Raw genomic sequence first — 18440 nt, 5'->3', positions numbered from 1 at the left:
TGTACTTGAGCGTTTGGAGGAAAGCTGAAACGTTTTGAAAGATTCATGGACCTCGAGGTCTACGAGCCTTTGCAGCGACTCGCCAGCACTTGTCTCATCACAACGCGTATCGCGTGACACCAGTTTGTTTACTCAACTGACGGAATATTCAAACCAACAGAAAAATAGAAGAGGCCATGATGACGTCAGCCTTCCTCATTTCAAAGTGGTAAAAGGCAGAGTTTCATTCACAAATATTATATTCTCCAAACATTTAGCGGCCGTCTTATATATTAATCTTCGGTTCACGTTGTGTGAAAACAGTTCGCTTAATAGCGGAGAAGCGTCTACTTAACGGAGTGCCGGCCTCGGTTATTCTGCCTGGAGATCGGCACGTGCGGTGTTTGACGCAGCAAGCAGCAAGAAAGCTGACTGTACGTCCTTATTTACACCACACACACACATTGAAGAAGTTCGCATATCATTGTGGAAAACGGTAGAAAGGTTTAAGTCCATGATGCAAAAATTATCTGAAATGATCCAAATGATCCAAAAGGCAGTCTATGGACTATCAGTTAACTTCAACTGTTCGGCGGTCTTTACGCTTAACCATACCGCTCACACACTGTCCCACATCATACGCATGCCTGTCAGAGTGTCTGTGAATGTTAAAGATGTTTATGGTCAGCGTGTTTCAAATTGACACCCCCTTGTTATTCTGCTACTTTCTTCTCTGCCGGTGCGCAAGCTATGCCTGTGCTACGGTGTTCGGTCGTCAGTGATGTGACGATCGAACACCGTATGCCTTATTATTGTGTCTTGCACCGCGTTATTTCTTTAATCTCTCTTTCTTTTTTTAACAGCTTGGCTAACGTTAGCATGGACACACGTACGGTATAGCCTGTACAGAGTGAGGTGTAAGCCGCCGTACCTCGCGACACGTACACCTTTAGGTTCCACCTATAAGTCAAGAAGATCGCTTTAAATGCCTAAATAAAGATACTTTTCAACTCATCTCTACCGGTTCTACTCACATCGACGTACTGCAGCTCCAGTAACGTCAGCCTATATGCGGGCTCCCTCTTACACCAGCCGCTATACCTATTGCGGTTCTGCACGTCCCGGCGCGAAACAGGTGCTTAAGCGGGCGGCGCGTTTTGTGTACATGCATTCCTGCGCTCGCTAGGTGCTTCAGCGCAAAAGCAGAGAGCCATGCAATCGCGGAGTAAGCGAAAGGGAGGCACCACAAGCAGCAGCAACAGCAGCTATAGTATGGCGGCATATAGTTGCGTGCGCGCCGGGAACGGAGAAGCTGTCCCAGAGAGAAAGGAGAGGCGGTGAGCGTCTGGCCCGCCAGTCACAGATCGTCGCTTCCCGTCTTCTGCTAGTCTTCTTCACGGTCAGATAGCTTTTCTCACGGTCCCCTCGTCGAAAACGCGCGCACCGCCGAGCACACTCCGTGACAAGCGTTGAACACCACACGCGGGCATCTCGTCGACGCCTTGGGATCGCGCAAATACACAAGTTTGTTTGAGCACTGGTTCAGCTAGAAGGAACGTAGTATATATATATATATATATATATATATATATATATATATATATATATATATATATATATATATATATATATATTCGCACTTCGTAATAGTCATAACTCTCATCGGATGAAAGGACCGGGAGGGCGTTAGTTATGTGAACGCGGAAGAGCATATGTTGCTTCGTGTACCGATTTCGCCTCAACCGGAGGTCAGAGGTACCGGAGGCCAGCCTTGTTTAGGAACTGAAAAGAAACTTCAGCGTCTTCAGGGCCCGTATTCACAAAAAAAGCTCTTAAGCTAGAATTATTCGTTAGGGCAAATTCCGATCAATCCTGATGGTGGACATATGATTAGGGAAGGCGGCCAGCCCGTGGCAAATAGCACGTGCGAAAGAACAGCTTTGTGAATTCGGCCCCAGATTCAGAAAGGACAATTTCGGTTCGGCATTTACAGTTCTCGTTCCCTCGTTTTATTCCATCAATTCGTTCAAAGCGAGAAGCTTGTTCGGATGCCGTGCTTGGTTCAAAAATACGTGGAACATCAACAAAAGATGTCATTATGGCAACGGATACCTTGAGTGTCACACAAGAACCACAAAAACGATGAAGTCGGACTGTTGATAGTTAATTTATGTAGATTACACGTCTACGTCAATACAGACACCGAGTGGTGTCGCTATCTAGGGGAGAGGGGCCGTAGGCTCCCATGGGACCCTGCTTCAGAGCCTCCATATTTGGTCAAAGAAGGATTTAAACGCGTTTTCTTGCTCGTATTGAGGGATATGGAATGCCGAAGGAAATGAAAACACTAATAAAGAAGGCTACAAGACACGGGAGCATGCCTCTGTGATAATTCTAAGTTCTGTGTGATAATTCTACATTTTCGGTGACAAGGGGCTTACCTTGTCACCCTAAAATAATCTTCATCGATATGTGCGCACATCCCTTCCTTAACGCTGCGCTTCCAGTACTTTCAGGTTGCGAACGACACCCGAATATCAGTGTGACACTAGCCAGTGCCTCTTGATATAGCGTTCCTGATAGGTAAGTAGCGAGTACAGAGTCTTACTTACATAAATAAAATGAACGCGAGAAATATGATGATTATTGTTACGTGCAAAACAAGACCCAAAGGGACGATGTGCGAAACCTTCAAGTGCACTGCGCCACACATTTGGTTTGACCTAAACGAAATGACGGAGTTGAATTAAAGTGTCAACAGGCAGGCTGGTGGCATCATTCCTGCCGCCCTTCCTTCCCCGCACTGTCCAAAAGCTTTCAAAACGCGTGTTCCGGCTTCAACAGTACTGCTAGCGAGAACGCGGCCATCTTGCTTAGGGCACGTTAGATGTGTGGGAAAACACGTGGTTACTGAATTTTGTAAACGTACAACGCAACAGGTGTCGCGTCATGTTGGGTAAACATTGAAAACGTTGTTGTACAGTTCCTTATAAATTGTGTAAAAATGAAGTTTCGCTACTAAAGAGTCCGCTCAGTGCGTGTTAGAAAACGTTATAAAATCCGCCTAGGACACCTCAACAGACACGTGCACGATAACACGTGCAGTTGGTGCAATTAAAGTACGATAGGAAAAATTATTTGCATCAGACAATTATACTTGGCGTGTGTAATGACCTATTCACAGCTTCACTATTTGCGTATGCAACGTTGTTACCGGTCACGGAATGCAGATATCTAAAGGTATTACGTATTTGAACCTGGGTATGAAGCACGCTTTGCTACAACACAATGGAACATTATATCAGTCGCTCATGATTTCGGAGAGCAACAAATGCAGCGGTCACTCTGCAAACAAACCTTTGTTTAGGCATTAGTCATTGACGTGTTTCAAATTAGGTATGAAGGCTGTTCTCTGATAAAAGAAAGTGTTATGGGTTCACAGTTCCGACAGAAAAATATAACAAAGCAATGTAAACAGAAAGAAAGGAAGAACGACGATAGGCGTATTTTGTTTGTCGCCATATACAAACGCAGCACGGTTACTGCGTACAGAGCGAATACGCCATTAAAATCCCGACAAGGTGCTACCAAACACTGGACAAACAACTTGGGCCAGCATAATGTAAGATTCCTTGCGCTCAATTTTATTCCTTTGTTATCCACCGTTCACAGTCGGCTGATCCCGGCGATAACGTGGGCGGAGCGCTTCTCGGACCACTGACGAAACACGAAGAGGAATAGCATTGGAATAAAATGGTTACATTATACCAACCCTGTCTGGAATGTTTCTTGCTTGCTAATCTGTTTGTTTACCCGCCATGGTGGCTCAGTTAGCTAAGGCGTTGCGCTACTGAGCACGAGGTCGCGGGACCGAATCCCGGCCACGGCGGCCGCATTTCGATCTGGGCGAAATGCAAAAGCGCCCGTGTGCTTGCGTTATAGTACACGTTAAAGAACCCCAGGTGGTCTAAATTAATCCGGAGTACTCAGCCTCAGAAGATCAACTGTGGGCAGTCCAGCGGGCCGACGACGCCGCCAGAGCCCAAGGGCTCGTGGCAGACGCCTGACAGGGTGAAGCCAACCTTATTAACTTGCCGGACAAAAAAAAAAAAAAAAAAAAAAAAAAAAGAAGACAGTTTTTACCTGCCTATACCAATACTACGGCGTGCCTCATAATTTGAACTGGTTTTGGCACGTAAAACCCACGGTGTAGGATATATGCTCTATCTTACACCGTGGTAAAACCCCAGAGAGAAGAAGAATTTGTTTGTTTGTTTGTTTTATCATCGATGATAACGCACGCGCTTATCGGTGCTGTGCCCTGGGCCGGTATTTTGTAGCGATGCCTTTCCGGTAATAATGCCTTTTCGCGCTTATCGCGCTTTGTCAGTGGTCGGAGCGACGGTGCTGCGTTATCCTGGGCCGGTAGCGGTGGATGATAAGACTTGAGTGGAATGTCATAAGCGCTACAAAATCGCGGCCCTGTTCTTTTAATGACCGCGTTTCGGTGGAAAGTCAATTACGCGCTGTGGCGTAACGGTAGCGCATTTGTTTTTCTCCTTTCCATCTGTCCTCGAAGGTATACTCACTTTATCTTTTTCATATTTCTGCAGTAGAATCTTGGAAGCACAATGCGGGAACGTCAAGGTATGACGATTTATCGAAGGGAACTTTATTAAATGCGTGCATTGGAATATTCTAATGGGACGCGGCTTCAGTGACATAATAGGGGTTAAAGCGAACCATCGGGTATAGGTTATGCCATAGACTCCCTAGAGGTTCCTGAGTTATGCCCATCTATTATAGATGTCGCACGCCACAGTTGATGGTAACGTACGATTGTATCCTCAAATCGCGCGTCGCATCCGTGCTTTACGTAACGTCTGTAAAATTCCTTGAGCACCACTGAACGTGTTCGAAAAAAAAAAAAAAAAAAAAAAAAAACAGCATGCAGAACAAAAGTAGTGTATTTGCAAATGTAACCGTCACGCATATAACTAAGTAAAACTGTAAGTTCACTTGCGCTGCTAACTTCGATCTGGGCGAAATGCAGAAGCGCCCGTGTACCGTGCATTGGTTGCGCATTAAAAAACCCCAGGTGGTCTAAATTAATCCGGAGTCCTTCACTACGGCGTGCCTCATAATAATATCGTGGTTTTGGCATGTAAAACCCCAGAATTTACGTTTGCTTGAATGCGCCCTTCGTAGAGAGAGAGAGAGAGATAAACGGGATGGGAAAGGTAGGGAGGTTAACTGGACAAGATTCTGGTTTGCTACCCTGCACGCGGGGGGAAGGGTATGGGGAAGAGTAAGAGCTCAGGGACGGAACGCTTATTTACAGCGAAAAGTCCAGAGCACCGTTTGAGGGATGATTACTTTGGACAGAAAAACTATAGTGGGAAAGGGGATAAAGGAGAATTTAAAGATTATATGCATGGTATATGGTGATGAGGAGAGAAAGTGTACACGTTGGAAGAAACAATAAGCCGACGGGCCATTCATAGCCTTGAGTCTGGATCCATGGCTCGTAAAATCAGATGTATGAGGACCCCGTGGGCATATATCCTGCAGCTTTTGAAAGTATAGAATAAAATGTGGACTTCGAACTGACTTTGTCTGGTCATCCGTGCCATTTCCTAGGCGGCCTTCCAGCGCAGTATTTTTAACTCGCCATATCTGACACGAAAAGCAAACGTTTCCGGCAGGTGGTATAAGTTATACAGAGAGCATTCACATTAGTTGAAAACACAGCAGTGCCAAGCAGAAAATTTTTAATTTATTTCTGAGTTGTGTGCGAGAAGCACCACGAGCGTGTGCACGTGCTCATAAGAACGGAGTCGTTCCCGAGCGTCAGGAAGAAACGGCTATACACGATACATGCGCGCCGAACAACGCATTGATCGCACTATATACATTCATTGAAGTATCTGATGAAAACGAAAAAAACAGCCCGTTTGATTGGAATTAATATATCAGTCTTGAGCATTATTCGCGGACGCACGTACGTCACTCGGCTGCATATATACAGACGCGGTCAACTGCGCCACATATCGTTCCTAATGTGGTCGCCGAAATACCAGACAGCCCGCCAAATACATATGCGGCCACCGTACTATTTTAATTTCTGGCGATTATGGTCGTAATACACAAGAATGTATACGCCTGAGGCGAATCCCAAAAGCATATGGGTAGTTCTGACAATCCTCAACTCATTGAGAATACGAACTTGTTCATATAGACGAGTGACCGATGGTATATCTAATAGTTTTCGATGTACTTGAGCAGCATGCAGCGCGCTAAGTGAGTTGCTGAGTAAGTTTTTCGATGTACTTGGTTATCTCTAATTGCTTCGGAAGTACAATTGAAATAAATAAGCGAAAGGCTAAACAAGCGCACTCTCGAAGAACTGTACTGCTTGTTGATAAAGCACACACACATATATAAATAACTTCAAATGAATTATTTTAAATTTATTTCAAATAATTAAGAGCTCAGTAGCAGAATGTACGTAGTACCATGAACTGGGAATTTCAAAAATAATAAATGACAGAAGCACATAAAAACAGTGCATAATTTTCCCGCTTATAATCCGTTATATAATTCCCGTCTATTCAGCATTGATAAACATCAAATGAGAGTATACTTACGGTCTCCGACGTGTGACGTCCGGCACAACAACGAGAGGTGTATCAAAATCCACGTTTGAGCGACGACTGCACATGATGTCATTCTCAAGAGAATGCGGTACGTTCATCGACTACGGCAAAACGAAAACACGCGGATCGACGCTACGGCTCTCCGAAGCGGTCCAACATAGCGTCGCGCATAGCTCCGGTCAGCGTGGGGCGAAGGCGGAGTCCGGCGTTCAGCTGATGTTCAAGAGCGGGAGAAAAACCGCGGACGAAAGTGGAGCGGGCGGCGCGCTCCGTTCCCGTTGCTCACGTGGTTCCTGCGCCGCTGATTAAACACAACGCGCCAGCAAACACAGACAACAAAAAAACAAGCAACACGATGCAAGCTCGCTCTAACTTGCTGATGGTCAGTCATCTGTCTTTCACTAGTGCGTATGAAGCTCTCGTGTGTTTAAATAATAGTTATCCCATGCAAAATACTGCGAAATTTCATGAAATTTAAGTTAAAAGAGCAACAAAGGCTGCACAAGAACCGAAATCGAAACCGAAACATAATCTAGGTGGCGCTGTGGATGAAAAATTTTGTTTTTATTAGTTGTTCTGCCGGCCATCTTGTTTAAAAGCTGCTTGTTCACTGCTTCAAGGTATGTGCTTCACACGCTATATTTGATCTTCCAAGAAACTCTCCAAATATCGTTGTGTTTCCCATGTACAGTAGTTGATAGTACTGCCATGTGCGTAAATCTCTGCTACCTAGTTAGAGCTTTGTTGACAGTGAGCTGCAATACCGAGCGGTTTCCGCAATGAGCAGCTCGGCGAGTACATCGGATGTCAAGTCACGTTGAACGCCACGATATTTTCAGATTCATTGTAAGTGCGGTTATTTCACGTGTGTTTATGTTATACATGTATATATCTTAATGTATGCATCGATAACCGAAAATCCCTCACTGTAATTATGTTAGCGTGCTGCGTTTGAATGAGCGGACGACGATTTGAGGATGTTTTGGCTTTCGTATTAACGCTGTAATTTGACTGTTTTTATGTTGTCAGATGAATCTTCCACCGCTGAGGCCCACAGACTCTCTGAAGAAGCCGGCGTCAATGGAGCATGGCGCCTATGGTGTCCACGATGTTATGCTTCATGGGTGAGTTGCGCAGGGCTGGATAATCTCCGATGTTCTCAAAATGTATCGTCGTTGCTTGCTAAATTCGATTGTTTTGCATCGGCAGGTTTCCCAGTGTGAGGAACAGCCTCGCAAGCTCCCACCCGTTAGAAGAATCGGAAAAAAGCGTAAGTTTGCTTTGTTGCTGCTTAATGTCTTTCTGTACCTAAATCATTTGCCTTACTTTATAGTACGAGGAAAATGCTAGAAAGATGCAACTGGCGACGGCCCGATCCATTCAGGGACTTCATGCCCCTCTGAAACTCATGGTGGAAAGAAAAGCAGCTTTGCAGGTAAGGCGGCAACTTCTTACAATACAGTGGCATCAGGAGTTTACTAATGCAACATGCACCGCGAAATCATCGAAATCACCAGAAGCCTTACAAAAAAGCTTTCCAATGCTTGTAGTCGCATTCATAAGTGCCTTGTAGCGAATAGGTTTCAGCCACACAACTCATTTGAAAGCTGCCACTTGTACTCACAGGTCAGTGTCACAGGCGCTTTTAAACAAAAAGGATACATCTGGAAATGCTAACAAGGCCTCCCAACTTTCCTGGTAGAGAGACACGGCGATCAATGTGACCCACTGTCCTCTTCCCCTTGAATTAAGCTCACCTGATGATTAGGAGTGGGGATCAACGGCAAATATCTCGGCAACCTTCAGTTTGCAGATGACATTGTCCTATTCAGCAACAATGGGGACGAATTACAGCGAATGATTGAGGACCTTAACCGAGAAAGTGTAAGAGTGGGGTTGAAGATTAATGTGCAGAAGACAAAAATAATGTTCAATAGCCTGGCAAGGGAACAAGAATTCAGGATCGCCAGTCAGCCTCTAGAAGCTGTAAAGGAGTACATTTATCTAGGCCATTTACTCACAGGGGACCCTGATCATGAGAAAGAAATTTACAGAATAAAATTGGGTTGGAGTGCATACGGCAGGCATTGCCAAATCCTGACTGGGAGTTTACAACTGTTGTTGAAAAGAAAAGTGTACAATCATTGCATTCTACCGGTGCTAGCATATGGAGCAGAAACTTGGAGGTTAACAAAGAAGCTCGAGAGCAAGGACCGCACGAGCGATGGAACGAAAAATGTTAGGCCTAACGTTAAGAGACAGGAAGAGAGCGGTGTGGATGAGAGAACAAACTGGGATAGCCGATATTCTAGTTGACATTAAGTGGAAGAAATGGAGCTGGGCAGGCCATGTAATGCGTAGGATGGATAACCACTGGACCATTAAGAGTTACAGAATGGATACCAAGAGATGGGAAGCAGAGTCGAGGACGGCAGAAAACTAGGTGGGGTGATGAAGTTAGGAAATTTGCAGGCGCAAGTTGGAATCAGCTAGCAGCAAGACATGGGTAATTGGAGATCACAGGGAGAGGCCTTCGTCCTTAGTGGAGATAAATATAGGCTGATGATGATGATGATAATAGGGCAGCCATATGGCCGAGTTAACAGCACTGTTGATTGCAGCTGATGAAGAGGAGGCATAACATACTGCTAACCACTGTTAAATTTTATCACCTCCAGGGGGTGCCATTCTGCATATCCAAATAAGCTGTAGTCAGCATGCTAATCATCAGCCTATATTTATGTCGACTGCAGGACGAAGGCCTCTCCCTGTGATCTCCAATTACCCATGTCTTGCGCTAGTTGATTGCAACTTGCGCCTGCAAATTTCCTAACTTGATCACCCCACATAGTCTTCTGCCGTCCTCGACTCCGCTACCCATCTCTTGGTACCCATTCTGTAACTCTAATGGTCCAGTGGTTATACATCCTACGCATTACATGGCCTGCCCAGCTCCATTTCTTCCACTTAATGTCAACTAGAATATTGGCTATCCCAGTTTGTTCTCTGATCCACACCGCTCTCTTCCCGTCTCTTAATGTTAGGCCTAACATTTTTCGTTCCATCGCTCTTTGTACGGTCCTTATATGGCTGCCCTATATACTAAATGCCTATGAAACTCGTAATTATATCCATGCTAGAGTATGCCAGTGTGGTTTGGGATTCATGGACACAAACATTAATGGTCTAAAAATTACCCAACAAAAGAGCATTGCACTTTTATCTTCTATCGGTCTGACCCTCGTTCGTCCAAAACAGGCTATTTCGCTTAAGCAGTTTACCAACATTTACCACATGAAGAAAGATCGACAGATTGAAAACATTTAGATTCATAAGGTGGTCACACTGGCCCTAGCCATGAACCTATTCGTAACAATTGCACGTGAACAAAACACAAGTTTTGCAAATCCTTTTTCCACAAGGTTAAAAGTAGTCTTTTTCTGTGGACAGTTGCCATCTGAAATCAACTGCCTGTTGATGTAGTAAGCTTGGGTACTGTGGGTTCATTTACGTCTACAATTGAATGTGTATTCAAAGAGTGATTACAGTGAAGATGTCCTGTATTCTTTGTTTCTATGTCTCGTTTCGACTTTGTTACTATTTACATGTTATGAACATTTGTGCTGATTCATCACTATTCTCATGTATGGTTGTGTTTATCAATGCTGATACTCACTTTTTTTTAAAACTTGGTTAGCTGCCCCCGCGGCCAGTGGTTTCTACTATTAAATAAACCAATAACAAATTGTTCCTCACAATTGGGTTGATTGTAAGTGAAGGCTGTATTGTGTTCTTAGATGAGTAAAGAACTGTTAAATTATGATATATGATCTGAAAAATTACGTTATGATGTTCTTTCTTTTTCTGTAAGCTATTGGCTGATCACAACACATTAAAGAGTACAGTTAATTGTACAGTCAGTCGTTGAACACATGCCTTTTTTAGTTGTCTTCCTGTGAGCCACTGGTCATTTTAATCATGTCCACTGTCAGTAGATTAGGTATAACGTCCCAGAGTAGCATGTGCTATGGTTATGAGAGATGCTGTAGTGCAGGGGTTAGAGAGAACAAACATCTGTTAAGTCGTGAATAGCTTGTCTTCTTTCGGGTGGAGTCCTCAGTCCAGGACCTCATTGCCAGTGGCCAGACTACCTAGGGTTCTCTAACGTGCACCAAAATGATAGCCAGTGTTTGGAATCTCTACTGTTCTTAACTGAACCAACTGCATTTTCCAACAGATTGGCAGACTGCCGTTCTTGCCAAGTTCTAACACTATGCTGGAAGCACTGGACGGTCGAGATGAAACCATCACATTTGAAGACCTCTACAATGGTGCGTCACCTGCACACCTTTGTGTACATATTGAAACATTTTTTAAAGGGATGTGTAAGCCAGAGAACCATGATAGCTAATGGAGGAGCCAGTGCTGGTATTTTGTAATGTTCGATTTCATTTTCTATTCTTATCACATGGTGCACCGAGTATCTCATCTCGGTGATAACGACATGTGAGTCGTGTGAGCCAATGATGAATGGAAAATGAAACTGAACTTTAGAAAAATATTCTCCGAGATGTCAATAGCGTGCCCATGACCTTGCTTACTTATTAGTAATTAGTGTAGTCCATTAATGTGGCACACATTATACAAGCTGGAAGATTGCCAGGCCCTGGCAAGGGTAGTCTCCAAAAGTGGTGTTGCAATGCTAGGCAGTTGCTGTGATGCCTTGGGAGCTTAAGATGAAGCTGTTTCTTTCACTGTCTTCAATTCTTTAGCTAGGCCTAATTTTTAAATCTAATTTCAGCAATTGGATAAAAACATTTGCAGACTATTGATGTAGAGTACACATTTGCTGCATTGTAGAAATGTAATGCTTGACTTCAAGCCTGAGGGTACACAAATAAAATAACAATTTTTTCTTCTGAAGTGTTAGAAGAAAGAAATCTGGCAGTGATGGCATGTTGTTTATGAATACTGTTGTCTTTCAGAGTTCTCAGAGTCCGAAGTGTTGCGACCTCCTCAACTGGTAATGGAGAAGCACTTGAACCTGCTCTGAACATGGAAAGTTGCCTGTGTAAGCTTTTGCAAATAAATCCACTTTTGAGCGCACACAAATATTTCTCTTTGGTGTAGCCCTGTTGATCACATACTAAGACACGTTTGCACATTAAAATACAGACACAACTTTTCTTTTTTGGGAAGCAGTTAAGAAAGCGATGGGTCACTTCCCATAATCACAACCTGTAAACAGAAGGTGTTGTCGTCTAACCACTAGGATGAATAAGCATATGCAATATACATTATTTCTAGATGAACATTTTCATTTCCTGGATGCAAGTGTGCTCCTTGGCATTGGTGCTACAAGTATTCTGTACAGATACAGTTAAACCTGGATATAACGAAATTGACAAATGCCCAAAAAACTTTGTTATAGAGAGTATTTCATTATATGCAGGTTCGGCACGAAAATTGGAAAAAGAAACGCTTACCGTATTTACTTGATTGTCACGCTCACCCGTTTTCTGTGACCAAAAGAGAGGAAAAAAAAATTCCTTACAGAACCGTGCACCTCATGCTTTCAAACAGAAATACAGCTATCGTTGAAGATTTACTCCCAATACACTAAAGTTGCGATGAACAAAAAAGTCCCAGTTTTGCCCGAAAGGCGTAGCTTCGATTGAGACAGCAAATTAGCAGACAGCTATACGAAGCAAGGATAGTAGTTTTATCAACCGTTTAAACTTGTAAACATTCGCTGTTTAACTAAATTGGTAGACCAATGTCTAAGCACTCGTACTACAGCACATGGCGAAGCTACAGGAGCTAGGCTCAAAGTGCGTAGGAGGCAGCCATATTGAAATGCTGATGGCGATATGGTAGCACAAATTTAGGGTCATACTCGATTCTAATGACCCTAACGCGCAGGCAATTTTCGGACCTGTTTTATCGGGTCATAGTGTCAGGTTAGTGAAGTGAAGCGCAGAGACTTGCGCAGTAACCAGAGTGGCGCTGCCAGCGAGTTGGGGGGGAAAAAAAAGTTTTTTGTTTCTTCGGCAACATCAACTGGAAAAGGAGAGTGCCGGCTTGGCGGGCTAGGCCAGCTGCAGCAAGCGGCGGGATCAGGTTTGAATGAAGGGAGGGGGAAAGGTCACGCCTGCGGCGGCAAGATCGCCAGGTCGATGGATGCAGGCCCGCCTCACAGTCACCGTGAATTCGAGCGCGCCAAGCGCACCGCCGCCGTTTCGCATTCCGTCGCGGCGGAGAAGGTGCTTCCGGTTGCTGCTCGCGCAAAAATGACAAAATTTGTTGCGAAATCTCTAGGTTGTCGGCGGGGAAAATTCGTTATTTCGAGGGGGTCTCCCGCTGCCACTTCGTTATGTAGAGGTCTCAAATACATATGCTTCTACGGAGTAACGGCGGGGAATAGAAAAATTTCGTTATATCCAGTAATTCGTTATATGGAGGTTTGTTATAAGCAGGTTTAACTGTACTTTGTATACTGTTTTCACATCTATATGATGAGCGGCCTATCTGAATGGGAGTTGTTTCATAGTGATAGTATGTGCTGCAAGGACTGGCAGTTGTGGCATGGCTATAGTAACTCCAAGGGAATTATCACAACGTTATCATGCCGACAATAAAATATGTGAGCGGAGACCCACAAGTAACAAGATCTCTTTTTAGAGCGCAGCTATTAGGTGCTCGTTCCTGCGGCAAGCGTCGGCGTAACCGAGCAAACGAGCACCGCAAAATGATGAAAGAGCTAGCGCGGATGAAAGACGGCGACAGCTGAGAGCGCGAGAAGGAAAGCAAAGAAAGGAGGATATGACGAAAGTGCAAGAAGCGTAGCACCGCGCACGATGGGCTTTGCGGTGATGATGGCTACCAGATGGCAACAGAGTAGCACACATCATCTGCATGGAAACAAAGCGCTGCATGAGCGAAGGTCCGTCTGTGGCAGCTGCTGTGAATCGCACCTACGCATCAAGATTAGCGAGGAAGTCTTGCCACACTTCGCTCCGTTTGCAGCGTGCTGCACGACACAGATTGTCCGGGCCAGCCAATATATTACAAATGAAAACGCGTATACAGCGGCGTTCAAATTCCACATTAGGGAGTATCGCAATTGTTGGATAGTTTTTCATTTGAATATTTTTTAGAACATTTCAAAACGTTAATTACCTTCAAAGTACTCTCTGGGACACAATAGACTTGTCCTGCTGCATTATTCATCTTCCACAACTGTTCAACTCTTGCAAACTGATGACCCTCGGTGCTTCCATCGTTTTCTATTATCTCGTCGTTCTATTATCTCGTCGTTCGGCCAAGATAGCCGAACCGCTCACGCGACTCACCCGAGACGATGTACCTTTTGCCTGGACCACAGACCAAGAGACAGCTTTCGCAGAGCTACGACAGCGCATGCAGACAGCACCTCTACTTGCCCATTTTGATGAGGAGGCAGATACAGAGGTCCACACAGATGCTAGCAACGTCGGACTAGGGGCTGTCCTTGTACAAAAACATGGCCGTGTTGAGCACGTCATAGCTTACGCCAGTCGTACTCTCTCTCGAGCCGAGGCCAACTACTCTACTTCAGAGAAAAATGCCTGGCAGTCGTGTGGGCAACGACAAAATTCCGGCCTTACCTTTACGGCTGTCCCTTCAAGGTGGTGACTGATCATCACTCGTTGTGCCGGCTGGCAAATCTCGGAGATCCGTCTGGCCATCTTGCTCGGTGGAGTTTACGCTTGCAGGAGTTTGACATCACTATTGTCTACAGGTCCGGGAGCAAACACGAAGACGCCGATGCGCTTTCCCGCGCACCTGTGGGACACCCTGCTCTGAGCTCTGAGGATGACGATGGTTTCCTCGGGGCCATTTCTGATGCTGACTTCATGTCCAGGCAGCGAGCAGACAAAGAATTACAGCCTGTTATCAACTACCTGGAAGGCCGAGGATCTCAACTTCCTCGGCATATTGCTCAGGAGTTATCCACATTCTCTCTCAGAAGGGGCATCCTGTATAGGAAAAATGCCCGTGGCAGTGACAAAGCCTTTCTTCTTGTTCCTCTTTGCATGCCATGACGAACCCACGTCAGGACACTTGGGCTATTCGCGGACTCTCGCGCTCATGCGCCAGCAGTACTACTGGCCAAGACTTTCATCTAGCGTACACCGCTATGTGAAAGGCTGCCGCGAGTGTCAGCGCCGCAAGGCACCACCTGTGAAGCCTGCGGGCCTACTCCAACCAATTTCACCACCTAGGACCCCGTTCGACCTCGTGGGAATGGACCTTCTAGGACCTTTCCCTTTGTCCTCCGCTGGAAAGAAATGGATTATCGTTGCAACGGATTACCTCACTCGTTACGCCGAGACAAAAGCACTGTCCCGCGGCACGGCTTCCGAAGTCGCAAAGTTTTTCATACACCACATCGTCCTGCGGCATGGCGCCCCGTCGTGTGTGATCACGGACAGGGGCACATCCTTTACAGCACGCATGATGGAGGACATTTTCAGACTGAGCTGCATGAGTCATCGGAAAACAACAGCCTACCATCCACAAACGAATGGACTGACAGAGAGGTTAAACAAAACCATTGCAGACATGCTGTCAATGTATGTGGACGTGCAGCATAAAACTTGGGACGAGATTCTTCCGTACATCACGTTTGCCTACAATACGGCAATACAGGAAACAACGCGATTTTCACCTTTCCGTCTTGTTTACGGACGCAACGTGCAAACCATGCTCGACGCCATGCTTCCGTGCGACACAACCGATGACATTGCTCCATACGCCGAGCACTACACTCAGTACGCCGAAGAAGCCCGCCAACTGGCTCGCGTAAACATCAGTTACCAACAAGGTGCCGATGCACAACATTACAACCTCCGCCGTCGAGACGTTGCCTACCGCCCCGGCGACCAAGTCTGGGTGTGGACCCCTATTAGACGTCCCGGCTTGTCGGAAAAACTTTCAAGCCGCTATTTCGGACCGTACAAGGTTTTGAAACGTGTCAGTTACGTACGAGGTAATTTTGGACAGCGCTTTGTCTTCGCGTCGACAGCTTCGGCCCGAAATTGTGCATGTCGTACGGCTTAAGCCGTAGTTCACACAGTAGCTCTTGTGCCGGTGTGGCATCGAGTCGATGCTTTCAGAAGGGGGGGACTAATGCCACCTAGTCTTTTGGGGAGAAAACACGTGGAGAAGACGAGAAAGTAGAGGATCTGACTGAACGGTTTTGAGCCAGGACTAAACCACCTTGTTCGCCTTGTCGTCCAACCGCGTGACAATATCTTGAAAACGCTTACTTTTAAGCTCTCGTGTCAGTCTTTTGGATAAGTCGCATGAGACAAGATGCAGGGAGTAGATGGTTAGGTAAAATAGCATTGTCATCCCATTTTTGTCGGGAATCGCTGCACACAGTGATGTGTAAGCAGGAGCATTGTGATGCTCAAGCCATTTTTGCAAAATATATTGCACAACCACTTGGGCACTTTAACATCAAAATGCTGGCTGACTGACCTAGTGCTCTAAATTTAAAAGGAACAAGGCCTTTGATAGTTAAGATATTTTCAAATAGACGAGAATGTGATGTACACACATTGGTTCTTCCGCCGTTGCAATACTAGCGCAGACGGCAACAGAGGCTAAAAAAACAAAACAATGCAGCAAGCAGACAAAATTTAGGGCAAGAACGCTGCTTGGTCAACTGATGGGGACGAGTGTTGTATATGCATCGAGTTGCATGCATAGATATTAACTACCCTTCTGCCTCGGTAAAAAAATTTCCCAATACCTTTCAAGTCCTTCCTTATATGTCAAATTCCAGATGGGCAGGTTTTGTGTTGGGCCTTCCCTATAAAATGTTGACCTCCAACTAAGTTTTCCAGAGTTACATTAAACCAAGCGATAAACAGCTGCTAAAAATATGTGCTGATCTAACATGCATGTTGGAATCTATGTGAAGCGGTACAATAACATGCTTTACATGCATACAATATTCTTTACTTTCATCCTATGCAAACATGTAATCTCATGCAACGCCCAAGTTTATTGGCTACAAAGGTCACAAATTTATTATAATGCAATTTTTATAATGTCTTGCATCACCTCTTGTCACGGTGGCACATATTCATTCTGGAGGATTGGCGAAGAATGGGCACACACCTAGTGGTGCATACCGAATGGCTAAATCAAAGAAAATTAAGTAAATCAAAATCTCAAACTAGTATAATGCCTTACTCTATTGACAGTTCATTGTGCTTTAGATACCTATGATCCGATGTTATATGTTCAGGTTTTACGTAGGATTTTTTCTTGTGTGTGTGTTACGCAAAACAGAGGTGCGTTAACTGCACTACCAAGGGAGATATAAGTCCTTTAGCTGGTACTTGCATACCAGTGGCGCACCGACAGGGGGGGTTTCGGGGGTTGTAACCTCCCCCCTGAAGCCGACCTAACCCCCCCCCCCTCCCTTTTGTTTAACCCCTTTTCTTTCCTTGCGCATTTGAGTTCTGCCACTAAGATGTAGGACGCGCAATCGTCTGCACACTCGCAAGAAGCGCATTTTTTGACAATTTCCTGTGAAGAAATTGAAATTAGTGCTGTTTAGATGGTATCAGCAGACTGTCAACCCCCCCCCCCCCCTGGCAGTGATCCTGGGTGCGCTACTGTTGCATACAGTGCACATATAACCTTCATTGATATATATATATATATAGGCTGCAATATTGATCGACCCATCAGCAGACAGCCACGCTACTCATGGGAGGGTAGGCTAAGAAAGGTTCACTTTAAAATTTTTAAGGGAGGGGGTAAAAGAAAGTTAAATACCGGATGCGAGACTGGAAGAGGCAAAAGCCGTTGCCTTTTGTCAGGACTACAATATGCTGTGGTTCTGCCAGGGGTGCAGAAAGCATGTATTTATCTACTGAGGAAATGAGTGACCACAGTGAGGACAAGTGCAAGGCAGTGGAATAAAAGACGTCGCTGTTCGGTTTGTGTATACCAATTGGCCACGGCTAGCATTAAGCAACCAAACCAGGCTATCCTTTTAATTCTGGCTCTAGACTGTCCTGTACCAGGCCATATCTTATACGCAGGCTTTTTTACAAGTATGACTTGGAGAGGGCGGTACGCAGATTACTCACAAAACACTAGGTATGTTTCCTGCAACTGAAACAAGAGATACTGCCAATCTTGCACTAGGCATTGCCATCACTTCTTTGCTCAACTGGCAAAATTGCGAGCTTTTTATCAGAACAGCTCAGCATTGACCACAATATCGAAATTTGAAGTCTGCATATACCAATCACACAGAAGCTACATACCACAGGGAATCGAACAGTGAAAAAGATAAGACTAGTGAAGACGACTGACACAATGCCGACTGCCGTTAGTCAGAGTTGCTTCTGTTGTTTTTACTAAGTAACGACATGCTGTCTGCACTGTGTCTTCATTACGTCCAATCTTGCAATGTTTGATTCCCTCAATAATATGTACATACCGCATTTCCTTGTATTTGAGAAAGTACAATAATATTCTGTGCAGCTCATTCTTTTCCTTAAAGCTTTTAGCGTTGGTCTGTCATGTGCAAATCTGACATTATGGCCAAGAGTAGGAAACAATTCCTGACTAAAGCATCTACACTACGAAACATAGGAAACAGCAACTTCCTATGAAAAATAGATGGACACTCCTATTTGAAAATATTTTAACTATCAAAGGCCTTGTTCCTTTTAAATTTACAGCACTAGGTCAGTCAGCCAGCATTTTGATGTTCAAGTGCCCCCTTTTTTTCAT

General features: G+C 44.9%; 2 protein-coding genes across 3 annotated transcripts in view; one reads left to right on the top strand and one right to left on the bottom strand.

The window, feature by feature from the left end:
* LOC119450045 (vascular endothelial growth factor receptor 1-like) overlaps window positions 1-6929 on the bottom strand; it is an 83161-nt gene extending 76232 nt beyond the window's left edge. Inside the window, exon 1 of the mRNA XM_037713399.2 lies at window positions 6627-6929. Coding sequence (XP_037569327.1) covers window positions 6627-6708 — 82 coding nt within the window. The 5' untranslated portion in view covers window positions 6709-6929. The remainder of the gene's footprint in view (window positions 1-6626) is intronic.
* Window positions 6930-7196: 267 nt separating this feature from the next.
* On the top strand, window positions 7197-11747 carry LOC119450044 (proteasome maturation protein-like). 2 transcript variants are annotated; one of them, XM_037713397.2, is made up of 6 exons: window positions 7197-7255; window positions 7665-7759; window positions 7845-7905; window positions 7969-8070; window positions 10873-10966; window positions 11621-11747. In XM_037713397.2, exons 2-6 carry the CDS (start codon window positions 7665-7667, stop codon window positions 11686-11688), a joined length of 420 nt encoding a protein of 139 aa, XP_037569325.1. In that variant the 5' UTR covers window positions 7197-7255; the 3' UTR covers window positions 11689-11747. The 2 variants fall into 2 exon arrangements, with proteins under 2 accessions (XP_037569325.1, XP_049521562.1); XM_049665605.1 differs by lacking the exon at window positions 7197-7255 and adding an exon at window positions 7425-7481.
* The last annotated feature ends 6693 nt before the right edge of the window (window positions 11748-18440 follow it).

This window comes from Dermacentor silvarum, chromosome 4, assembly GCF_013339745.2.
Source record: "Dermacentor silvarum isolate Dsil-2018 chromosome 4, BIME_Dsil_1.4, whole genome shotgun sequence".
Taxonomy (NCBI): Eukaryota; Metazoa; Arthropoda; class Arachnida; order Ixodida; family Ixodidae; genus Dermacentor; species Dermacentor silvarum.
Note: the sequence above shows the minus strand (reverse complement) of the source record. Positions and strands in the feature narration are given on the sequence as shown.

What these genes read in the sequence shown, in the direction of transcription:
- LOC119450044 (XM_049665605.1), top strand. Translation starts at nt 7,440, where the DNA reads ATGTCAAGTCACGTTGAACGCCACGATATTTTCAGATTCATT. An exon ending in ACGATATTTTCAGATTCATT is followed by an intron (nt 7,482 to 7,664) that starts GTAAGTGCGGTT and finishes TTATGTTGTCAG; the next exon opens with ATGAATCTTCCACCGCTGAG. An exon ending in CACGATGTTATGCTTCATGG is followed by an intron (nt 7,760 to 7,844) that starts GTGAGTTGCGCA and finishes TTGCATCGGCAG; the next exon opens with GTTTCCCAGTGTGAGGAACA.